The following is a 26336-nucleotide window of genomic DNA, read 5'->3' as shown; positions in this document are numbered from 1 at the left end:
GAATCTCCTTGTGTCGTCATCACCAGTGATAACAAAAATTAGGTGTCTACATTATCTAACAATTCTTTTGTTCCTTGACAAATAGAAATCAAAGCACCAAACATTTATGTATAGTGACATATATCCAACCTTGATTATTACTTACTGACATTGTTTTTCTCAAGATTGAGACTAGGAATATCTATGATTTGAAAAAACTAGCATTGTGTAAAAATAGTAATTTTGATAAGTACTAATTTAATCAATTTACTTAAATATAATACAATAATAAAACTCTAATATTTTTTTTTGTCCAAACTCCATAAGAAAAACTAAGCACAATAAAAAACTCTTGATCTTGTTGCACAATTGCAGCATGTTGTAATCGTCTAGTTGACTAACACTTCAAATATTAGTTGAAAAAAAAAAGGTGGTTTCATAGTCTACCAAATTAATCTATTACGGCAAATATTATAGAGTTTCAGTTTGAGAATGGAGAATTATGAGCAATAGCCTTGCCGAATTCAAGAAAATCGAGCACAAACAAGCAATAACCCTAAAACTGGAAAAAGGATAATGAGAAAGAGGATATGACTCGGGACATAAACTGGATCTCTGATACTGGTCTTCAAAATTTTTGAAACTGAACTTGCAAGTAAAAATAGGTTGTCAAATGTTCCCTTGGATCTGGAACATTTGAGGAACATTTGAGGAATATATTTAGGCTCACCGTTAAACTAAAATATGAATCTTGGATTTGGCTCCGTCCTCACATTTAAGTGGAAGGGAGCAGAGGAACCCTAACATAAAATCCTGGTGATGCAAACTTGCAAGGTGATACATTGTTCTTTATCTGAATGGTTCCATCTAAGATAGAGCAACAGACTGAGGGATTCCTCCCGTCTCACAACAATCCTCTCTTTTGTAAACTGTCTGCACAATGTTGAGATCATGGTAGAGAAGTGACATGAACATTGAAGCTTTAACTTCTGAACTCTCAACTGCAACAATCGAAATGATCGTTATTCGAAGGATATTACGTATTGTGATTTTCAAAAAATATCGTATGGAACTATATTTCATATTACCTCAAAAAATTGTCAAAATAAAGATAAAAATCTATCCAATGATTTGAATTAAATCTAAAATACCCTATGGCTAATATCATGTTAGCATACCTTATTCCAAGGTAACCCGCTAGCTGCCATTATATTTATCGTGCTTTTGTCTTTTCTTTATCTTTTATTTAATTAGTATTTGTTCTGATTTAGTCCTTAGTCATTCTTTTTACTTCTTGTTTTGTTTTATATGTACCCATGCTAGTACTTAGTATTATTTTTATTTTTCTTGTGTGTTAGATATCTTCTTAGGATTTCTCTATCTCTATATTCATTCTATTTCTTATTTCTCTTCCTACATATTTTTAATTAAGTATTCTTTATAGTTGGTTGACCGATCTAGTTAATCAGTTAACTAAGTCATCCTAATGTTTAAATCCTAAGGACATGATGAATTGTATTTTTCATTTTCTTTCATTCGTTTCATCCTTCTTCCTCGATGAAATATATTCTCTTTGATAATCCTCTCTTATTCCCACCACTCCTTCCTCTATGATATAGATCTCTTGTTGATTTTCTTTGTGATATTCTTAGTTTTATTTTTTTTTTTCTTTTTATCTTTGTATTTTTTTCTTGGCTTCTTTCATTATTTGATTTAGTCATTCTTAATTCTTTTTCCTTATTGACTTGAAGTGGATGTTAATGAAATTTGTATCTTATGGTTTATACCTTTTTTGATTTTGTTTTTTCATGGGTGAGGAATCAATGATTTCCTGTCTTGTTGAAATATCTTGTGTTTAATGTCATTTCTCCTTTTTGTTGATGATAAAAAAGGAGAAATATGTTGAAAAAGAGCAAAAGAGTTATTTATATTGGATATGATTGTTTTGCATGCCTTGAGTTATATGGGGGGATATAATGTGGGGGAGCATATAAACTTTTTTCATAAACTAATTTGTCATCACCAAAAATGGAAAGAAAAGTTATAACATCATCATGTATGTTTTTTGGTGATTCCTACTCATTTTTTAATAGAATTGTTATCCGTTGCTATGCCATCGTGTGGCATAGCAGCAGCCATGTGTGCACAGCAGGCCCCATTATGCACACATGACCGTTGCTGCGCCGCACGATGGCACATCAGCGGATAAAGGTTCGTCTTAATATGAAAAATTCTACTACACTCCAGGGATATGAAAAAGTCAGGGACAACGCCTATAATAAGTACTTCTTCAACATAAGGGGAATCCAGATCTCGTTCACTCCTACAAAAATCATTCTATACAAATGGATTGCCCCTAACAATGGTTTTCTTGCAATCAACTACGATGGGTCTATTTGTGATGATCTAGGTGGTCACGACTCTATCAATACACTACCTAATGGTTCAGTTGGTTTTGCCAGAGCAAGTGCCCTCTCTTCCATCAATATTTATCTTACTGAGCTCTAGGCTGTCCTATGTGGTCTCCGCACAGCTAAAGACCTAGGCTTCCTAAATGTGGTCATCCACTCGGACTCAAATCTACGATTGATGGAATCAATTATGGTGCTACCTCTACCCACCGACATGTTTAAGACATTGTCCATCAGATCAAAACTATTGCTTACACCCTTAGAGAGTCTTCCTTTATTTTTTGGCTATAAAGAAGGAAATCATTGTGCAGATTGGCTGGCTAACTTTGTACAGTCTCCCATTGAGACTGACTTTTGTATAGATTCCCTACCTCAACCCCTACAACATCTTATTTATAAAGATGTTGCAGGACATTTTTACCATAGGATGTAAATTCCTCTTCTATAATTAATTCTTATCTTTCTCCTTCAAAAAAAATCCTACTATTCTTGGTTTATCTAACCCCACTCTTTAAGTTTCATAGTGTGCAAGATGATTTGTGTGCTTTGGATCCTTGGATGGTCAAGTCATAGTGACTTTCCTATACTTGGTAGCTAGTGATAACCTGGTGGTGATCATAAGCATAGTGTAAGCCTACCCCTTAACACGAAGAGTATATATCTTTAATAAGACCATTTTCGACATCAAGAGACATTTTTGCACTACTTTCTTTAGTCACAATATTCTTAGCAAACAATTACTAATTTGGTTATTCTTTGTATGTTATTATTTCTTGTTGTGTTATTTGGGATACATGAAACAAGGTTTTATTCGGAAAAGCTATGACCGATCATTTGAAAACTATATTTTAATTAATCGTTGGATTTCTGATGTTAAAATTTCACCATTTGTATTATCTCAAGATTCCAATCTATGTTCTGGTTATATGATTCGATTTCAGTTTGAGGTTAACAATTTACCTCACACTCATTATCCTATATTATTATGTGCAAGAATCTTTGAACCAACTGTAGACTCATTAGCCTAGGTTTTGCTTATTCAAACAAGGTCATGTAATTTTGGCAGCTGCAGGATATAATTACACACCATGTTTTGGAGCCAGATGTGACAACTATTATCGAAGGTATTGAGCAAACAACAACAATGGATCTACATCCGAAGGAAATTCGGGTCTCAAACAAAGTCTTGCGCGATTTTGTTCCTAAACCTCTCAAGGATGTTTGGTCGTGGATCATTCTCCCCTTATGTCTTCAACTTAATACCCTTATACAAGATGACATTAATTTATTGTTTAACGAGGATAATTCTGTAATTTTTTTGGTTAACCGGTATTGTTCATTAGACAATTATCGATCATAAGTATATCTAGTACCCGAAGGACAGTGTATATTTCTATTCCCTTTAGTATAATTTCTTCTTTTTTCATTAAAAAAAAAAAATGCACCATCATAAGCCTTGAGTAAGCCCACATGTGGCATGATGAAGTAAAGCTGAAAAGGATATGATCAAGCTTTTGTGAGTAAGACCAATTGTGAAGATCATCAAGGTAACATCTAATGTTGGATCAAGAGCGGGTCAAGAGCATTAGAGGAATCACCCTTCAATTGGACCTCATCAAATGGCGACGTCTCCTTATGTCTCCCTATTTGCAGATCCACGGATCCTTGGGTGCGATTTTTGGCCCCCAAGGCCCCCTTACCCCTCATTTGGGTTATCTGTAAATAGTGGACCTCCCACGATCCAAAAAATCCAAGAATTCGACCTACAAGTGTATGCATGATCCAACCATTGCCGTGAAATGCATTTTCCCAAGGTGAAGCATTATTGCTCCTCGAAGCTCTTGGGTTTTCGAGTTCTCATCCTTCTCACGGGCAGGCCTTCGATAGTCCCTTGATGCCTTACACCTTGGAGAAAGTCTGAAATCCAAGGAAATCTCGAAATAGCCAGTGAGCGAGGAAATTCCTTAGGGCATTAGACAATCCTCAGAGTGAGAGAGAGAGACTGTTTCTCACCCAGCTCTACAGACAACGGTGACTGTTTCTTACCCTCAAACTCTTGTTCAAATTTTTAGTAAAATTACAAAAAATGCTTATCAACTAGAAACGAATAAAAAATACAAAATGTCATCTTTTGTAATTTAGCTACTTCATTTACTCATTTCTCATTTAAATTGTACCAATGAGATGCTTGCCTGACCCTCTATCACATGGACTAACCCATGTACTGCCATGTGAAAACCAATGAAGCTTTATTCCATTAGGCATAGTGACGCAAAGAAAAAAAAAAGAGTTTATTAAAGGACTGAGTTTCCCTCCACCCATAAAGGACAGGTTCACCCACTATCCTAGAATTTATGTACATTCCAAAATACCCTCCTGATACCTTTTCTCGCCTTCTCATTCACCCTGGGTGGAGAGAAACTCGGTCATTTATTAAATGTTCGGTAGCTAAAGGTGTTAAAAAAAAAAGAAAAAAAAAAAAAAACAAGAAAAGAAAAATAAGAGACAAGGTAGAGAGAGATTTTTGTTAACCGGTCGAACCGGCTACGAGCATTTCTTGCTCGGAAAGAAAACACACACAGTTCTTTAAAGTAAAAAAACTCTGGACTCCCTCCCATTGACGCTTGCCGTAAACCCTACAAAAACTTTCTTCTGAACCACTCGGACATTTGCTATTCAATTTGGATCTGTGAGGTTCAGGCATCGTGTGTCTGTGATATTCTGTTTCTACGTCTGTTTGTTTGCGCATATTTTTTGGATTTCAACCGAACTCAAGATGTTTCTGACCAGGTGAGAAAACCACTTTGAGTACCAAATCTAGGGTTTCGCTTACTGAATTTGAAGATGTTTTGTTGATATGGTTCATCTGGATTTTCATTCTTTTGTTGATTGAAGGACCGAGTACGACAGAGGCGTTAACACTTTCTCTCCTGAAGGGCGACTATTTCAGGTTGAATACGCCATCGAGGCAATCAAGGTAATCCGATTTACTCCATCTTTTACTCTGGTTGTTTTGTACTGTAAAATTGGGTTTATTGAAACACGAATGAATTTATTGCAGTTGGGTTCGACTGCTATTGGGTTGAAGACAAAGGAAGGCGTTGTGCTTGCTGTCGAGAAGCGAATAACTTCACCTTTGCTGGTATAGCCATTTATGAAGCCAACTCAGTTTATTTGGTTTTCTTCGTGTGTTTTGGTTGTTGTCAGTGTTACTAGTTTGACCAATGTAGCTGGTTTATGAAATGTTGACTTTGAAGTGAACCCGCTAAGTACATTTCAATTCAGAAATTTCTTCTATAAACCACTATATAACAGATTTTCCAATGATAGATTAGAGAGATGGGTATATATATATACAAATTTCTTCATCTGTAAGTTCAGCAGCATTCCCTGCATAGATGTGATCCACCCAAGAAAAAAAAAAATTTAAATGGATGGTTTTTTATTTTTACATTTAGATATGCAGGTGTTCAGTGAGATTTTGGAGGTGATTGATGGAGAAAAAAATTATGAAAAAGATGACTGGATTTGGGTACTGTATGTATGTATGGGACAGTATGTTAGTAAATAAACTGAAATTTAAGAGGAAAAAAGGAATTGGAGAGAGATAAGTAGAAAAGGTACAACACAGCTATGGTCTAGTGCAAGCACCAGCTAGCACTAAAGCTCAAGGGGACATATTACAAGAAAAGCATAGTTTTGCCTCAACTTAACTTTAATAAATAAAAACTTCTTTAAGTAGCCTAGATGGGCCCAGTGCCAGCCTACGAAGGATTGGAAAATTGAAAACCTTCAACTTACTAATTGGCTCATGCATGTTGACTCTTCCCTTCTGAACAAAGTAAAATCCTTCTGGAATCTGGATCTTTAGACTCTATTAGTAAAGAACCAAACTCAGGACCCCTTCCTAATTCTTTATTCTTAGCACTTATTCTTTGACTTTCCGTGTCTCATGATCTCGAACTTACTAGTTCCCAAACTAGAAACTAACTTCTGATAAATCACCAAAAAGATCTTTGAATTTACTTAGTACAAAATACTCCCAGTGACCAGAAAAATTATCTTAACCTTTGACTTTAAAATGACCAAAATGCCTTTGATGCTGAAAACTTAATATCTGGCTCTTCATTCTTCCATGGTGCAATTGCAATCATTCTATGGACAGATATGACCGTGATCCATCATACCATTTGCTTGTAATTCTCTTATGTGGAGGAATATAATTAGATCTCCCATGAGAAGAAGGAAATTTTCTATTGGTCATTTGGGTCCCATGGGACCTCCGGCGTCATGCAGAACTCAAAAATCCAGATGGTGCGTGCCATGTGCAGCGCTATAATTCTCTTTTATGTTTCCATATTATATATTACTAGGAAGGGTCCATGTATGTCACACATGCTACTGATGGACAATTCAGGGCGTGTTATTATATTTTTTGGTACTGGCATTGAACTTTGTGGGTTATAGTATAGCTTAACTAAGGGTTAGGATTCATGATTCCTCTGAATGGATGGTTTACATAAATAAGCTTTTATCAGTATTTATCACTTTCTTCCATATTTCTTATAAACAGGGGATGGTTCAAAATGCTGGTTTTAGGATGATGTTTTGGTTGGAAATATTCCTCTTGATGTGTCTTTTCCAAGACCTCATAATCTGTTCTTGGATAAGAATGCTTTTTCAAACTATATTTGGAAATGTTAACAAGAATTCTGTTGTTTAGAAGATATTGGCAACTCAAGGAAATTGAGGATGTTGAAAATCTTTCCAAATTATCTTGAATTTTTCATTGGCCATTTCATAGTAGTCAAGGCTTCACCTAGGCGTCCGGGCGCCTTCTTGGGTCCATTTCATTTTTGACTGTCTCCACTTCTTGTCCTGACACCCCAAGGAACAGGCTTATTGTTGTATCCTGGGCTCCCTCTTCTTCCTCCTCCTTCTGGTTGAGGATTGTGTTTTTTGTATATTTGTGTGTTTTTTATTCTCCCTCCTTTGGGGGCTTTTGTAGTCCTTTTCTCTTTTGTGATGAATTTTTTATTCACCCAAAAAAAAAAAAAACACGACCCTTGGACGCATAGGCGTTGCCTTGTGACAGCGCACCTTATATTTATTGCTTTGTTTTTTGATGAATATGCTTATATTATATTCTATGCTTTTTTTTTTATTATGTTGGTTTTCTCTTATTAGGTGATTTCTAGCATAATTATATCATATTGCATTGATATGGATTATATGTTGCATATAAGCATCATTATATAATTATCATCACTATAGTACATGTACTGCACACCTAGGGCGCCTTGTCTCCCCTCCAACTCCTTTGGTTGCCTACTACAAATATGTCAATATTTGGCAAAAGGCTACAATCTGTTTGGGGTATAATATAAGTCCAGAAGGATATTAGCTGCCAATATAGGCGTGCTGTCACGATGCCTTGGGTGGCTTTATATTCTATTTTATGGCAGGATTTGGAAAAATGGGTTTTGGGGTATGTTACCTGTTGAGCTTACTATGAATCGTTATGTGATGCTGGCTGTGTTCATAGTGGTAGGGCAATTATTTGGAAGTTTAAGGTTCCTCTGGGGGTGTCTGTGTTTGCCAAAGCAGTATCTTTGCTTAAAGTTAACGTTTGAAAGTTCTTCAGTCCAGGTGATTCAAATTTGCAGCGGATGTCATTATATAAGTATAATATGGAGATGAAAAACTATAGTTTTAGTCATTTTTTCCCCTTTCAATAAAGAATTATGGATGGGAGGGGAAGAAGAAAACATGCCTAACCCAACAAAATCCAGATCAGTGTAAAACAAAAGGAAGACTAAATGTAACAAGGATTAAGTTGTGATTTATTTTTCCTGATAAATCACTAAAGCTGTGATTTTACAGCTTTAATCTGGAAGTATTAAGTTAATCTGTTTGAAATCAAGTGTTTCCCACTTTCCCTTCCTTTGGAGCTGCAGATGGCCTTCCTTGAAGCTTAATCTTAAAAGCATTTATTTTATGGAAGAAGTTTTTTGGTATGACTTGGGTCATTATGAAGGGAAAAATAGAAGCATATTCAATGATAAAGTTTGAAACTGGCCTTGTATGACTGCAGCTGTTGGGAATTTATATCATGAGGGTCTTTGGTTATGAAGGGGTTCCAAGATGTTGGGACCTTCCAAAGAAGGAAATTACAGTTAATATGGGTATATTGTAATTTTGAAAGTTGATATGTCAAGACACAAGTAAAATGTATATCAGATTGTCAGATGAGTGGAAACTTAAGAATTGAGAACAATTGCTTTTGAGAGATTTTTTATTTTGTTTATTTTTTTTGGGGGGGGGGGGGAGAGCAGCAAAACTACAAATATGTCAATATTTGGCAAAAGAACCTGATGAAATGAATTGGCAATATCATTTTTTCCCCTTTTTTTGGTTTTGCTCAGTGGAATGTTTTATGCTTTTCCTTTTTTATTTTTCATTTTTATGTTTTCTCTTTCATCCCTTTTCCTCTCTCTTTTCTCATTGACTTTGTTCCCTTTTGGTGTATATCTCTCACAGTTTCATATTCTCTCAAAGGTAATAAAGCATATTTTCCTGGTACCAATCAAAAACATAAAAAAGGTGGTGGTTGAGCTTGGGATCTGATGTAATTGCATTAGACATTTATCTTGTATGGAGGCCTGTATCCAAGCTTAGGAGGCCCACAAGGGGCTGTTGTAGTCCAATGGGCTGAAATTGGCCTTGGGGTAGTTATATGATAGGTTGAACCTTTTATATTTTTGGGTTCCATTGTAATTGGCCTAATTTATAAGCCCATAAAGTGGGGGCAAAATTAGTTCATGGGATTAGTAGTTAAATTATGTATTCGGGTTAGATTAGGATACTTAATAGCTGGATGGAGTTATATTTTCAGTCTATTTACTTTATTCAGGTTAGGAGTTAATGTAGTCCTAGATTGGTAGAAGACCAACTAGGAGCCAGTAAACCAGGATCTGTTATGAACAGGTGAATTGGCTAGGTCAAAAATAGGTTTTTGGTGAAATTAGGGTTTGATGTATGGGTTATGTCAAGTTAAGGTAGGGGAGTATATTAGTGAAGGTCCTGAGATGTTTTGATGGAGCTAGGTATGTAAACTTGAATGGGCAGCTAGGTTAGGGTTAGGGTTTCGGGTTTTTGAACAGAGAAAAAGATGGATTTTTAGGGTTTATGATGGTCAGATGAGGGAGCAACTTGGATCGAGTTTTTCTTATGGTGAGAGGAGAGTTTGATCCAAAAAAGGAGAGATTTTGCTGGCTGGTTTGATCTGAGTAGAATTTAGGTATTGGGAAAAGTTAAAACAAAAAGGGGGAATGTTAGGGTTTGGTGGTTTAGAGGATTAGAAGAAGAAAGGTTAGGGTTGGGATGAAGCAAACTCATTGTTGTTGTAGAATTTCCTTGGCAGCAGCTTGTTTGATTGAGAAACTTGAATGAAAATGGAATCTTTAACTAGAACTTGCAGGAGATCTTCAAAGAACTTGAGGGAGAGCTTCAAAAGAATCACCCGGGCTTCCTACCACAAGGTGTCAATCGAATCAAACACCGATCCCACCAGCCTTGATCAAACACAAGAAAAAAAATCTTCAATGGAGAAGAATAGCAGCAAAAGCTTGTCATTAATATCAAAATTCGTGTTCCAGACTTGCCTCTCTTCCAACCTTATATAAAAGACTCAAAAATAGACTCCCACACTAAAAAGGCAAGGCCTAATCCAATCCTTAACCTATTAGGTAACTAAAATTGACCAGGAAATTGAAATAGACTCAAAACAGAGTCCTAATCCCGATTCACTAAACACTTCAACAAAACTATTAAAATCATTTAAATTGAACCCATTGGTTGAACCGGTTCAATTTTTGAACAAAAACACCAAAATAAAGCTAAGTATGGAACTAAAATAACTAATCCCGAATACAACCTAATTACCCATATTTTAGGCCCATAAAAGTGGCCTATTACATAGAAAACCGAGGAGACCAATTTGGTGATAAATCTGCATCAGGAGTCCTTTATGAGTCAATTTAGGAAATTTGGGAGGTCTTTATATATGGTATAAATCCCCATCAATTGGATATGCTTGAGTAGAGAATATGTTTTTTTATAAAGAGTTTTGGAGTTGTTGAGCTTGGCATATGGGATTAGTATCCCAGACCTGATTTATTCCCTACTCTTTTATTATCTTTTCCTCTCTTCTTTTCCATTGATTACAAGGTTACTTTTTGAAATATTGCTTTATTCTTATTCTGTTTGTTATTCTGAATTCTTGTTTAAGTTCTAGTTACAGTTCTGGTTTCAAAATCTGATCTGTCCAATAGAATTCGGAAATCCTAAGGCAGCTAAACTACTTCAAGTCCCACATTTCTGAACCTGTTTACTGATTCTGATTTCTTTACTGAATCGGTGCTTAACTACTTTAACTGAATTCTGTTTAGATCCTTAATATGTCGATCAATTCTGCAGCTACTAGTTTTCTTACTTCCAGTAGGTTTTCATGGTAACTCTAAATCTGACGGATCTGCCCGTCAGATTTAGATCATCTTTTGCAAACCGTTATGCTGACTGAGTAGAGCAATCTACATGAGTTTTATGCATATCAAATTTGTTTTGGTTGAGTTACTCAATATTCTTTTAATCTGGTTCTTATTTCTTTACCTGTGGTCCTGTCGCAAGCTAATCTCCCACTGGAATTCCCTGGTTTAGGATTAGCACTGCATTAGGATCTAAAAGATTGTTCTGCTTCTTATAATTGATTGATTAGAAATTTGAACAGAATTTTCTTCTCGAAATTCTGTCAGGATGCTGGTATTTGTATTTTCTGTTTCTTTCCTCTTACTTTCATCTTTCTGTTTACTCTTTTATCTCTCATTTGTCATTTTTCTTTTTTTCATTTCTCATCTATTTTCCCATCCCTCTTTTCCCCACCTGTCATTTGTATTTTCTGTTTCTTTTTTTCATTTCTCATCTATTTTCCCATCCCTCAGACCCCATTAAGTTGGGATAAGGCTGAGTTTGTTGTTGTTTCTGGAAGGGGGTCTTTTTCTGGATGAATGACAATGTCTGGCCTTTGGGTGGGCTTTGGTATTCTTGTCTGTCTTTTACTCTTGCTGTCTATGGCAATGCTATTTGCTTGCAACTTCCGTCATTGCATGCATTTATTCGTTATTCTGTCTCAGGAGCCTAGCAGCGTGGAGAAAATTATGGAAATTGATGAGCACATAGGATGTGCAATGAGTGGATTGATTGCTGATGCTCGTACACTTGTTGAACATGCACGTGTTGAAACTCAGGTGATGTCCTTATTTACCTTTTTACTTCTTAAGTACTGTGGAATTTACTGAATACTGATTTCTGAATTTCTTTACCAGAATCACAGGTTTTCATATGGCGAACCGATGACTGTTGAGTCTACCACGCAAGCTCTATGTGATCTTGCCCTACGTTTTGGTGAAGGTGACGAAGAGTCCATGGTAATTAACTAATAATTGCTTCACTTTCTTGTTTTTTGTTTCATTATTCCTGGAACACTTCGTGAGGGAAAAAAGAAAAATCAAAGCTATTTTTTTGGTGCTATTATTAACCTTTCAGGTTGATTTTCGTCAAGGGCTTTGTTCGTTAATTTGTGATTTGAATAGTGTGGTTTAAGCTTAGTAAGGCTCAAGAATCTGTGGCTTCCTAGAAGCCCTTGGCTTGATCTTGGAGGGCTTTTCTGCCATTCAAAGAGTAGAACAGTTCAACACTTTAACTCAATGTCTGAAACGTTTTTTGTGTTTTTCAGAGTCTCCCCCCTACACCGTTTTCTTTAATCTTGCAGTTTTTTCTTGACAAGTTTAGCTTCTGCCTTGAAGAATTGGAACCTCGTCTATGTGAAAAGAGCTTATAATATAAGATTTTGTGGTACTTTTGGTTCAAATCTCTCTCTATGTTGAATTGTACGATAAATGTTTAAATTTTTGACAAAGAACTCAAATGAAGATTGTAGTGCACTGTTATGTGAGATGTCACCCATTTATCATAGTTGAAGTCTCAAGTGCTTCAATTGTTATTAAAAATAACAGCTAGTGGCCTGATGGTCCATTGGCAGTCCGACCATCGGAACTGGACAGTCTGCTGACTTACAAAAATTGTTTGAGTGCTTGGCAGCTTGAGAAGCCTCCAATCTGATCTTCCAATTATGGTCAGACTGTTTGATATAATGACCTTGCAAAACATTGCTTTGCTATTCCTTGTCCTTAAATGTAAAGAAGACACACTATATGAGTGGATGTGGAGTTGCTTTTGTAAATCAAGCTATATGGGCATTGTTTTTTGAATATCCTTTCTGGCTTTTAGAATCTGCTAAAGAATGCTGGATGTTGTTGCTCTTTGTTCTTAATGCTAATGTCTGAATGATTATCATTCCTTCTTACAGTCTCGACCTTTTGGTGTATCTCTTCTTATTGCTGGTCATGATGAGAATGGGCCTAGCTTGTAAGTACATTTTATTGAAATTCCTGAACTTTATATCAAAACTAGCTATTGATTTTGTTGGCCACAATTAATCATTTGACTATTAAGGTTGTTTTGATGCTTATGTTCTTCATTGTAATTTATTTGGATGAATCTCTGAAAAATTTATAGTCTTTCTTCTTTTCAGGTCTAATAATAATCTACAGCTAGCAAATGTTTATTTTGTTTTTTAAATTTATAATTTTTTCTATTTAATCGTTTAGTTTGGCTCTCCTGATCAAGTAAAGTCCTTCCCTTGTTAAGTCGTATGAGTATGCTTCAGATGTTTTTGACTCATACATGGGCAACTGTATTCAGCATTAATTACTAATAAGCTACCAGATTGCCAACTTGATAATGGGTTATTCTAACCACCTAAGAGTTAGGGTTAGAAACCCTGAAGAAACCAGAATCGCAGGGACTAGGAATGACCAGAGGTAAGAGAAAACTTATAACAGAAATAAGATAAGTCTGGGCCAAGGGTCTGATATTAAGGTAGAATAGTCCTGCAAAGTCTAGGAAAAATCCGATGGTCAGATTCTCAACAATGAAACCATTCTAGTGAGATTAGGAAAGCTAGAAAATTGTAGATTTGGTCGTCAGGGTTTCAGATATCAGACAGTTTAAAAGGCAGATTTCAGAATTAATTTAGAAAATATTTAAGTCAATAACAGAAACCAGAACCAGCTATTCAAAGCAGAATTGATTAAGCAGAAATCCTAGTCTAATCAGGAAGCCAGAACTAGAACAAAAGATAGAATTTGATGTTGGAAATTGATATTCAGAAACTGAAATCAAATACTTGACTAATATCTGAATTATAACCAGAACAGTGATGTGAGATCAGATTTTGAAAATCAGAACAGAGAACAATGTTTTTGAAGAAAAGTTGATGCAGTTACATGTGGATAGTTTGGGATTTTTCTTTTTTTCTTTTTCAAAAATTGGGGGTTAGTTTTGTCATTTTTATTTTTATTGTTTTTTGTTCAGTTAAGCATCATTGTGTTGAGTCTAGGAGTGGAGTTTGGTTCAAACTCTATATCCAAAATATAGAGTATCAATAGGTATGGGTTAATTTCTTTTTATATGCTTGTAATCGATCAAATAGAGAGAAGACTGGAATGAATTTGTGATTTATTTCTCTTTGATTGTGATCTATCTTCTCTTCCTTTGTGCTCTTTCAGCTATCCTCTCATCTATGCTACTTGCTGTTCATTCTTTTTCTTCTTATTCTTCTGTCTTTTCCTCCATATTTATGATTTAGAATTTAACTGTTTGTTACCCTGCTGCTGGCGGTAATAGCAGGCCACTAAATTGGTTCGATTCCCTTTGTACTTCAATCTTTCAACTGGAGATTCTGTAGAGTATTCATAAATAAGGGTGCGATCTAATACTGGAGTTTGGGTTGGGAGCAGTTTCTGTGAGGAGAACTAAGCCTTCGATCAGAGCAGGGTCATTCTCTTCTGTTAGGTGTTGTTTCAGAAAATTTTATACAACTTCCAAGGTGTTGACATTTTTTTTTTTTGTTGGTCGGACTCTAGGGTTTTTAGTTATGAACCTAAGGTTGGTGTTTCAACTTGGTAGGGTTCCATATGAGTTAGAATATGCAACTGAAATCAGGAGGGGGTTGAAGATGAATATTTTCCTAAATTACACAAGAATAGAATTGTCCTCCATTATTCAAAAGCCCTTTGACTTTATTTTACCCTTTTTCTCAATTGAATTTCTGGATTCATCCTTATCCCATAATTTAATTTACTGCTTTGTCCCAATCCCTATTTATCTCGTTCAAAGGGTGGGTCCTAAACTGTTCTGAGTATCACCACTACTCATTCAATTTGAATTATTATAGCGTCTCAAACTTGGTGTTATTGAACCCAGGATCGCATCAATTGGTATCAGAGCTGAATTTCTTGTAGTTTCCAACCATGACAAAAACTTTACGGATTGGGGATACGGCTTTGAGACAACAACCCGAGCCAATTAGTCTCCAGGATCTCATGCAACGGTTTTCAACATAGACTATGAATCAAGGACGATGTTCCAGAGTTTGATGGCGAGAAGGGACCCGATAATTTTCTTGATTGGTTGACTGAAGTCGAGGATTTTCGCCTAGAAGTCTTTCCTAGATGACAAAAAGTGCGACTGTATCCTCACCAAATTCAATGGTTACGCTTGTTCGTGGTGGGATGATATTTTGCAGTTGAGAATTATCAAACGAGTTGTACCGGTCACCAAATGGGAGGCTATGAAATAGATACTGAACGAAAAATTTGTTCCTCCTAAATTTGAGAAGGTTCTCTTTCACAAGGTCAACTTACACCAAGGCAATAAAAATGTAGATACCTACACCATGGGATTCCCCAAATTGTCCTTCAGATGCAGATTTTAGGAAATGGATCTACAATGGGTATTGAGTTACATAAGTGGGCTGAACACAAAGATCCGGTTAGAGCTTGCTGGCGAGGACTTAAATTAGTCGATGTGGCAGCTTAATGTAGTCTTAGATTGGTAGAAGATCAACTAGGAGCCAGTAAACCAGGAACTGTTATGAACAGGTGAATCGGCTAGGTCAAAAATAGGGTTTTTGGTGAAATTAGGGTTAGGGTTTGATGTATGGGTTATGTCAAGTTAAGGTAGGGGAGTCTATCAGTGAAGATCATGAGATGTTTTGAAAGGATCCATGTAGCCGACCCCATTTAGTTGGGATAAGGCCGTGTTGTTGTTGTTGTTGTAGGTATATAAACTTGAATGGGCGGCAAGGTTAGGGTTAGGGTTTTGGAAAAGAGGAAAAGAGGGGAATCTAGGGTTTAAGATGGGAATTTGGGGCTAGGGTTTGGATTGAGTATTCCTAGTGTAGGGAATGAAATTCGATTAAGGTATGGTGTGTTTCTGATGGTTGGATTGGTCTGTGAAGAATTTGGGAGATGGGATGATATCCAGAGATGGGATGGGATGTTTAGGGTTTGGGTGGTAGAAGATTAGAAGAAGAAAGGCTAGGGTTTGGAGCTTCAAAATTACTTTGGAGATGATGACCATGGAAAATGAAACACCAAAGAACTTGATATCAGATTGCTTGACTGTAGAACAGTAATGGAGAAAACAAAGTAACCAAAACGAACCACCCGAGCTTCCTACCTCAAGGTGTCAATCGGATCAAACACCGATTCCTTCAACGAACCACCTAGGCTTCCCACTGCAAGGTGTCAATCGGATCAAACACTGATCCCACCAGCCTTGATCAAACACAAGACAAAAATCTTCAATGGAGAAGAAGAGCAGCAAAAGCTTTTCATTAATATCAAAATTTGTGTTTAATACTTGCCCCCATTACAACCATATATAAAAGACCAAAAAATAGACTCCTAGTTTCCTACACTAAAAAGGAAAGGCCTAACCCAATCCTTAACCTATTAGGTAACTTAGACTGACTAGGAAAATGAAATAGAGTCCTAATCCAGCCCCACTAAACACTTAAAAGAAAAACTACTAAAATCACTTAAATTGAACCATTGGTTGAACCGGTTCAATTTATGAATAAAAACACCAAAATAAAGTGTGGAACTTAAACAACTAATCTCGTATGCAACCTAATTACCCATGTTTTAGGCCAGAAAAAAGTGGCCTATTACATAGAAAACCCATGGGATCAAAGGCCCAACACGTATATAACCCAACCCTAGACTTATTCTTAATAAAACAAGCTTATTTTGGTATGAATCTGCATCACTGCTACATAAGCAAAGACCATTGAAGAAATGTACAATTATTTGAAGGACATGCACAAGACTTCAACCTATAACCCTACACCTGAGATTGAGAAAGGAAAGTTGAGCCCCATAAGGTTGACGAAAAGAAGCCAGAGGCCTCCAAGGGTAGTGAGTGGCTAAAGAATATTTCGTGCTGAAATTGTGGTGAGAAAGGTCACTTTGGTAACAAGTGTACCAACAAGACCTATCCTCTAACTATGGTTGAGCAGCTATAGGAAAATAATGACATGATGGTCTACCAGGGTTTTCCTTCTGATCGGAATGATACGGATCTTAGTCATGATGTTGAGGTTGAAGCCACTTCAGCTAGTCTGACTTCTTCTAATGAACTGATAAGGGTACTTTACTGTATGATGAAGATTCAACGACAGTCCACATTGTTGTCGACACAGGAGTGGAAGCTAACCTCATCTCTGCAAATTCAGTTCGAGCATTTAACCTCCCTCAAAAGCAGTTTTTCAAGAAAATTAATGTGCGAGGTTTTGGGTCTAATGTAGAGAGGAGGCCGTTATAATTGTATGTGTTAATCTACAGTTTTGGCCACTTCACTATCAGGTGTCTTGCCTAGTTAGCCCCTTAGCGCATTGTGACTTTCTCTTTGGGTGACCATGGTAACGTAAGGTTGGTATACTATATGATGGTGCAAGAGGGCGTACGTTTCTGATGTCATCTCACATGTTTGTGGATATGTACGAAGACGACAGTTCTCTCCTTTAGTTATGGGTCAATCTCTCCTTCCCATTCAAAAGAGTTTCAGTTCAATCGTCTTCCCCGAGATATGTACGACCTCAGCCTCAAGATCACTACAATGTTATCTTGGGTCCACACATTTTTATTTTTATTGTTTTTTGTTCGATTAAGCAACGTTGGGTTGAGTCAAGGAGTTGAGTTTGATTCGAATTCTATCTCCAAAATAGAGTATCAATAGGTTTAATTTTCATTCAGAGTTGATTAACAACATTCTCACGCAACAAATAAGGTTTGACCGGTACATAACTTCTTCAATATAAATCAGATTTAAGTAGTCTTGGATTGATTTTCCAACTATTTTTATTGGATTCAAATGGGGGGGGGGGGTATTTGCTAATTTATGAATAATATCTTAAGTAAACGACTTAAATGATTTTTGGCATAAATAAGGGGATGATTCTGGTTCGATACCTACAGTATCAAACTTGGGTGAAAACCACAACTACCATTTTGAGTGGTCTTTATGCGAAACTAATGCATGGTTTGGGTTCAAAATGTAAAAAATTACCAGCACAACAAAAATCAGGGCCAAAAAAAAATAAAAATTAATAAAACTTATGGGTCTTGAAACCAAGGTTTCGAGTTGGCCTGGAGAAAGTACCAGGCAACCTACATATGGTTGAAACTTGGCATATCTCGGTTTCGAGGCTGGCTGAAACTGGCCTCTAAGCCGAGATTTAGAACCTTGATCCCATGGTACACAACACTCCCCTTCACAGCACACTTTATCAATAGCCTATCGAGTCCTCTATAGCATAAAGATATCTTTTTTCAATAAATATCTTGATGTGAAAAAAACAATAAGCACAATGGGTGCCTGAAATCAAATCCCTAAGATGGTAAGGGGGCAAGAATTACAATTAAGATATATTGATGGGGATTTTTGTGTTGGAACATTATTGGGAGGAACCCATAGGCCAGTGAAGGAAATATGGTGTGAGATGGAAAAGTGCAGAAGCTGATAAAATTCTAGGGTTGTCCTAAAATTCATTATAGGCTGTCAATTAGACAAGGGTTAGAGAAATATGGTGGGTTCATTAAGTAGGGTAAAATATAAGGGGGAAGTAAATCAGGGTTTCAGCTGCGTGTCTTTATGGAGGAATTAATTGACAAATATTGGGAAATGGGGTCTGAAAAGAGAGCTATAAGATTGGAAAAAAACCCAGAATGAGTTCGGATTTATGATTGGGCTTTTGGGTTTGAAAATTCTGGATTATGGTTAATGCAACGACTTTTGAAATGGTTAGATATCTTTAAATTAAAATCAATGTGGTTGTGGATTTCTCCTGTGCGAACAGATTCTTGAATGGCAGTTCAATTTCCAAAACCAATTCACAACCCCCCAAAAAAAAAAAACTGAACAACAGAGAAGGCATGTAGAACCCCCATAAAGAAAGCAAAGCGTTTAGGGAAATTCATGCATGGATTGTCTCAACAAAATAATTGCTGCCTTATTTGTATGTTACGTAGGATGTCATGCTTTAATAGTCCAATTTGTGTTCTTTCATAGGGGAAGCGTTCTACATACAAACTATCTAGGATACTAGCCCAACTAAATGTCTGTTAAAAAAATGGGAAGGTTCACAAAGAAGAACTTTCAACAACATTAGGTCAGCAAATAGCAGAACTCCAATGGAAACTACTAGATAGTATTACACTCTAAAGTTGGAAAAAAATGGTTTAAGGACAATCTGTTGGATGTCTACGGAATCATGTGGATTGGGGCCATGTGTAACATTTCAGACCGAGATTCAATATACATCTCATGTACAGGCATACACTCCCGTTTATGAACCACTAATCCCAGTGGAATCCCGTGCACCCAGCACCCTCTTGGTAGTCCCAGATTTGTCAATAGTCAATACCTTGTTTTACCACTTTGCAAACTCAGATTGGGCTGAAACTTGGAATATGAGCAGAGAACCTTGGGTAAAATTTTAGCTCAATTGGAACTGCCATGTGGCAGTTATTAAGAGCATGCTGGTCTCCTTAATGGGTCTGGGTGTGCTGAGCCCTCTGTCCCATTAGATAATTTATATATAACCCGATTGTTAAAAACTGTGCATGATTTCCTGCAAAAGTAATCTAGAAAATTCAATTGGATTTGGTTCAGCTGCACAAATATGGATAATCTTATGGTTTATCTGCACAGAACTGGAAGCCTTGTGTGGTTCTAATACCATTGAACAAAACTGGCCTAAATGAGTTTCTAAATTGATCAGAGTGGCTAAACTAATTGACCAAAACAGGGAGAAACCCAACTTGATTTCAAGTGCTGATGGAGCAGCCTAAACAAATTCAGAAAATTGTAGAAAAGAAATTAAAATCATTTGAGGGAATTGATCCATTTACCTTTTAAGTAAAATTGGAAAATAACTTACCTGTGAACCTTAGTTGAAGAGTATTAGATAGGCCAAAAAATGTAGTTGATGGCCTTAGAAGCTAACCATTAAACCATAGAGGAGAAATCCTTTCTTTTCAATTAACTACAACTATACCGTAAACATTTAAAAAAGGCCTGTTTACATATATTTACAGGCCACAGCTGGAAGCTATGAAGTCAATTTCAATCCAGCATGTAATGATAATAGAACTTCACCCACTTGATAAAATTACTAAAAAGAGAATCCAACTCAAATCAGGACTGCAACAAACACTTAACTTTTTATTTAAACCCAATAAAGACCGACTCAACCTACCAATTAATAAAATAAAAGAAATATTAGAAGATGGCCCATGCTGGGATCACTAGCCCTAGGGCTAGGATGGAGCTTCTCTGGTCTGCATCAGTTGCTTTGAGTATACCACACCGTCTGAGGACCCCTAAGGAGACTCTTGTGATGCTCGCCTGTGGTTCAGGTTGATTCTTCTTGGTTCTATGACTAAGAACCTTGATGGGCTTAGCTGATTTGTTTTCATCAAGAATGCTAGGCCCATGAGCCATATAATTCTTGAGGTTTACAAGCTTTAACTAACATAACCCACTGGTTGTTTGGGTAAAAATGCTTTCTTTTTTTTTTCTTCTGGTACTCAAACAAACAGTTCAGTGATCTTTCTAGCTTTAGAGCATTTAGTGTTATGGGATGTGGTTGGCATTCCATATTTTTGGTCTGCGAGCTGGTGATCAAACCCCATGGTGCAGCCGTGGGCATGGTGCAAACGATATATTATTGACTTTGTTTCAGGTATTTTGACGTTTCACAGTTACATAATGCCTCAATGGATGCTCAAGTGTGAAAAATAGTTTGTTCTGCTGGAGAGTTCTTGATAAAATATCCCTGCAACTATAATGGTAACTTTGGTAGTTTGGAGATAGCATCTTTATAGGGGCTACATCGTAATATGCAGGTACTACACAGATCCATCTGGAACATTCTGGCAGTGCAATGCGAAAGCTATTGGTTCAGGTTCTGAAGGAGCAGACAGCTCTTTGCAGGAGCAATATAACAAGGTACCTGTTCCTTTTTCTTCCTCCAGTGGATATTAATATTTTACATTTCTTTGATGTACGAGGAACGAATCTGCTTATCAATCTTTAGATTCCTTATTTTCTGAATGGGTTGATGTGAGAACCGTGAGCAGCAAAAGCTCTATTCCTTGGAAATGCTGATCAAATATGAATGTGGTGTTGCGCTTATGCAATCGGCCTTACCCTGTTTCGAGGCTGGGCCCATTGAAAAGTGTCTTCTCAGAGCATTTAGTTGCTATGGGGATGTGGAGAGCATTTAATGTAGTTCAAAATAGGAGAAAAATCCTATTAGAGGCCAAGCAGCAGGATCTCGAAGGGGACTGCTGGTTCGAATGGACAGAATTAGGGTTTTTAGGCCAATGTCTAGGGTTAGGCTTGGGGGAATGGGGTAATTCTTATTTGGTTTTAATAGGCAGGTTTTAGGGAGTCTAATAATGTAGGTTTGGATGATGTTTAACTAAAAAATTGAATTTCAGAAAATTAGGGTTAGGGTTTCGGGTTTTGGGTTTTAGAATTTAGGTCAAAATCAGGGTTTTTAATGGGAGTTTAGGGCTAGGGTTGGAATCGAATTTTCCAGGTAGGGAGGGGAAGGTTCGATCCAAATACGGGAGGTTTTTATTGGCTGGAAGTACTAATTCTGGATTTAGGGTTTTTTTTGGGTTTCACAGAGACAAGGCAAACTAGGGTTGGAGTGGGAGGATGGGGCTGCAAGTTGGATCGAATGGAGGGGATGTAGTATGGAGGCTGTGGTTTGAATTTGAAGAAATTCTGATGGTCAAATATGGCTGGGCAGCAAGATCTAGGGTTTAATGGAATTCAAACATAAAAATAAAGGGGATCGATTGGGGGGGTGGGAATTAGTGGATTAAAGAAGAAATTGGTGAACAAGTTGCATCAGAAATCCACTGCCAACAACTTGAACATGGTTGAAGGATAGAACCACCTTCAGAGAAGAACCTCCTAGCCGTCACGACATAAAGAGTCACAGGAGATCCACCTGCCCTTCTTCCTTGATAGAACCACAAGGCAAACACTCCAAAGAGCAGTAGCAGAAACAATCGGCAGCCAACAATTCTGTTTTTTTCAAATATTCAACTGTGGGAGCCTCCCACGATTTAATCTTTTATAATAAAAGGCCATAGGCCAAATCCTAAACTATTACAACTCTTCACTCTTCATAAATTGTGGAGAGGTATAATTAAACTACTTGAAACAATTTAAAACACTTAAACTAAGAAGATTCCTAAGTAACCAATAGGATATAAGACCCTATCAGCCAATAGGAACATTTCACTTAAATTGGACCAGTGGTTCAACCGGTTCAATTTAAAACATGAAAAATAAATTAAGTTAATGCAACCTATGTATCCCTAGTTTAGGCTCATTAAAGTGGCCTATTACATAGAAAACCCTTGGGAACAAAGGCCCAACATATATATATCCCAACCCTAGACTCATTTCTTAAGAAATAAGCCCATTTCGATGATGAATCTGCATCAGCATTCCCTCTGTCCCATGGCGGTGGATGTGTCCTGAGTTAAATTTTGCTAACTTAGCCCTGCAAAAATGGTTTGTGGATGACAACAGAAAATAAGTAAATGGATTGACAAATATTGAAAACTAAAGGTTGGAATAAGCACCATTGAGAGATGCATAGTCAGCTAAAAAATATAGGTGGGCCAGTTTTTTTTTTGGGGGGTTGGTGGGGGGGGTGGGGGTCGGGTTGGGGAGAAATGCCAAGAGCAGTTCAGTTCTTTAATGCTCCCCTGGTGGCCCTGTGAGCGTGAAGTACTCAAAATCATTTAGAATTTACTAAATGAAATGCAGATTCATAAACTAAGTTTAAATCACAAATTTTCATGCGCAAATGCTTAGATGGCATAAGTGGCCAACCTTAGCCAATGTCTTATTTTTATTGTTATAATAATAGGATTAGGATGCAGCATGATGGGGAGTGAAGTGGTTTGCTTTACTATGACTTTTTTGCCCAGACATTTCCGTTAATGTTGTTCAATATGTTGAGGGCAGATAAGAATTCACAAATTAAAGTACTGTACCTAACCTCTACTACTCCCCTCTCCCCCTTGGCTCTAGCTCTGGCTCCAGCACTCCCTAGCCAATGGCAGCACCTCCCCTCGCCTGCATCCCCCATAGCCCTCCTCACTCTCTCTCTGTCTTCCACCGCGAACCGCACAGCACCACCTCACCACCACCTGCTACGCCCTAACCCGTCCCCATCCCTGCCATCACATCCACTTCCCTGTTCTCTCTCTCTCTCTCTCTCAACTGCCAGCCCTAGAGTACCCTCCCCCGCTGTCTCCCCCACTCCCCTGCCCCTCCCCCACCCTTAGCCTCGCCTCCAGCTCTCCAGGGTTTCTGATTTGTAAAGGCATCTTTCTCGTCTCTGATTGTTCCTTCTTTCCAATTCCTTCTCTATAGAAAAGAAGATGAACTCGCAGATTTTGATTTCGGTGTCTCATTAGGTTTCTGTTTCAAGTTGGTGGAGGTGGGGCCTTCTGCATTATCTTCAATCTTCATATGGATATCCCGATATCATCAGTAGTTGTCCATTATGAAATCATCCTGAAAATTCCCTATTTGGTGGGTTGCTTCTTCAATATGCTGGCTGGACTTTGTTTCGGCTTCACATGTCGCATCCCTATTATCAGAGTTGCCACCTGTGCTATTTCTTGGTGCTCACAGAAGCATAGTACTATATCTCGCGATATATCGGTATCTTGGGCCTACCGAGATATCCGAAATATCTGAAATTTGGCGAAATTTCGCCGAAATATTTCATTGTTTCTGCAATATTTCGGGAGTCCATCTCGGTGGGTATTTGGCCATATCTAGGCCTGATACTTTATGGACACCCTTATTTAAGCTAAATAAACACGTTAAAACCTTCATATTGCAAAAAAATGAACTCAATGTGGTGTTTTGGGTTTGCACCCTTGATTGACTGTATACGGTCAGACCCTGTTGTATAAAATAGTTAAATACATATTGTTTAAGTACTAAAAGACATAATAAGAAATTTAAACAAAGTAATGAAACAAAAATAAAGTCAAATGTAGCCTTTAGTTTAAACTCGTAAAGTCATAAGTGCATAAGTCATAACTCATAAACTTCATAATAGTCAATAGTTCAATACTCAATACATAAAGTATTTCTACGAAATTTACCGAAATATTCCGAAATGTACCGAAATTTACTGCTCAATACACAGTATTTCTACGAAATATATCGAAATATATCGAGATATACCGAAATTTTGCCGAAATTTGAACTTTTTTCATTTCGGAAGCCCATCTTGTATCGGTAGTGTCGAAATTACCGAAATTTACCGAAATTTCGGCAATATTTCGCGAAATTTTGTACCATGCACAGAAGAGGGGGAAGGGTTGAGGTGGGGGCAGGGGGTGCTGTGGGGTTTTAGCAAGGTAGGGTATCCTTCGGGATTAACAGCGTAGGAGGTGAGGGGGAGTTGAAGAGAGAGGGAGAGCCAGAGGGGGAGGAGATGCAGGAGCAAGATTCTATTAGAGGTGAATTTACAAATTCTACCCCTCAATTTCAATTCACCAAAACAATTTAAGAGGGTAAGTAAAGTGATAGTGAACTGCTTCACTCTTCTTAGTGACACATAGAAGAACCCTTAACAATGATTGGCCGAAGTCCATTTCGGTAGGGGTGAAATTTCCGCTTCTGAATCTCAGTTAATTGAATCTCCCGCCCCAGGTATTATTTTGAGACGTTCCGTATATGAACCTCTTCAAACGGGGCTTATTGCTATTGATTCGATGATTCCTATAGGACGCGGTCAGCGAGAATTAATTATTGGGCACAGACAGACGGGTAAAACGGCAGTAGCCACAGATACTATTCTCAATCAAAAAGGGCAAAATGTAATGTGTTCATGTAGCTATTGGTCAAAATAACATCTTCTATGGCTCAGGTAGTGACTACTTTCCAAGAAAGGGGGGCGATGGAATATACTATTGTGTATGTCGATAGCTCTAGTAAACTAAAGTCATCATTTAATAGCTATTTGGCTTCAATCTCCTCTCTACAAACCCAAAAATGGAAGATTTAGTTACGATTAGAAATACACTTTTGTATCGTTATCTATGGATCTTTTACTCATTCAATTGGAAGTCTTGATCCAACTCAAAAAAAATTTCACATCCAACTTTTGGTTGTCCATTTCTGTACTTGTATCTATGGTGATGATAATTGGAGGAACAATGGTAATTGTGGTTGGTTGTTGATGTGCAGGACTTGACTCTTCAGGAAGCTGAAACAGTAGCACTTTCGATCTTGAAGCAAGTAATGGAAGAAAAGGTAAGGATTTCCAATTGATAGTCATTTTAGTTAAATCCCTGTTCGTAAATCCGCTCGTATGCTTGTACCAATCTGTACAAATATTTTATATTTGGTTTCAGGTCACTCCAAATAATGTTGATATTGCGAAGGTTGCTCTTACTTATCATCTTTATTCTCCATCTGAGGTTGAGGCTGTCATTAGTCGTCTATAAAGAGAATAACCTCATCATCCATGTACTCTCTGCATTTTGGTTTTCATCCTAAGCAATTCCATCCATTTGTGCGTTGCTGTCTTTGTTTCTTTTGGAGAAAGATTGACATTCATGTATGTGTTGGGGATTCTACCCAGGAAACCTATGTTTGTGTTCTTAACTGATTCATTAGTCGGTCATTAATCACTCCATATGTTTTGAGACATTCTGAAGTCGTTTTTAGGATCCGGTTTGGTACAGAAGGCAACTAAAAGCAACCCTTAGCTCTGCTGTAAGGTTGCTTTGCTTCAAATCAAAGCAGGTCCTTGGAGGACCTCCTAAGTGGACATGTTATAAAATTTTATGGACCCGGTTTTTGTACATGGTAGCTAACATCTTGGCATGTGATAGGTCAAATCAGGCCTAAACTTCATGGACGGTGGTCCTCTCCACACATGTCAAGTGGCAAAATAAAACATTTAAAAATCAGAAAAGATCCAGTAGTGGTTGGAGTACCATTATGTGGAAGACTGGAAGGGTATGACATTAGATGGGACAGTATAGGAAATGCAGTTTTGAGGCGCTTAGGCAATGGAGGCACAATCCTATGCTTTAATTCCAATTAGCAATTATAGAACATCTGCAAATGCGATAACCTGGCAAGTATCTGTAACTTGACAAAAGTGAGAATAGCCTCGCATGGCAAGGCAAGGCAATATAGGTTGGGTGCCTAAAAGTGAAGTTCTAGGAGAAATTAGGATTAGTACCTGAAATCGTTTTTGCTACTTTACGGAATGAGAATAATTATGTTATGGGATTGAAGTTTTTGTTCGGTCTCAATGCGCATGTTAACCAAGGTTTCATAATACGGAATCGGGAATTGAATCAGTCAGTGCTGATTCCAATTCAAGTTAGCTGGAATCAGTTGAAAACAGAGTAG

The 26336-nt window shown here is 37.4% G+C and overlaps 1 protein-coding gene across 1 annotated transcript; it reads left to right on the top strand.

Moving 5' to 3' along the window:
- Window positions 1-5010: 5010 nt before the first annotated feature.
- On the top strand, window positions 5011-25632 carry LOC122646618 (proteasome subunit alpha type-5). Its single transcript, XM_043840204.1, has 9 exons — window positions 5011-5180; window positions 5286-5367; window positions 5452-5532; window positions 11582-11695; window positions 11774-11875; window positions 12817-12875; window positions 20762-20864; window positions 25158-25223; window positions 25325-25632. The coding sequence occupies exons 1-9, from the start codon at window positions 5167-5169 to the stop codon at window positions 25415-25417; spliced, it is 714 nt and encodes a 237-aa protein (XP_043696139.1). The 5' UTR covers window positions 5011-5166; the 3' UTR covers window positions 25418-25632.
- Window positions 25633-26336: the final 704 nt, after the last annotated feature.

Source organism: Telopea speciosissima, chromosome 11 (assembly GCF_018873765.1).
Source record: "Telopea speciosissima isolate NSW1024214 ecotype Mountain lineage chromosome 11, Tspe_v1, whole genome shotgun sequence".
Lineage (NCBI taxonomy): Eukaryota > Viridiplantae > Streptophyta > Magnoliopsida > Proteales > Proteaceae > Telopea > Telopea speciosissima.
Note: the sequence above shows the minus strand (reverse complement) of the source record. Positions and strands in the feature narration are given on the sequence as shown.

Coding starts and splice junctions, on each gene's coding strand:
- LOC122646618 (XM_043840204.1), top strand. Junction 5,368..5,451: donor ACGCCATCGAGGCAATCAAG/GTAATCCGATTT, acceptor AATTTATTGCAG/TTGGGTTCGACTGCTATTGG. Junction 20,865..25,157: donor TGCAGGAGCAATATAACAAG/GTACCTGTTCCT, acceptor GTTGATGTGCAG/GACTTGACTCTTCAGGAAGC.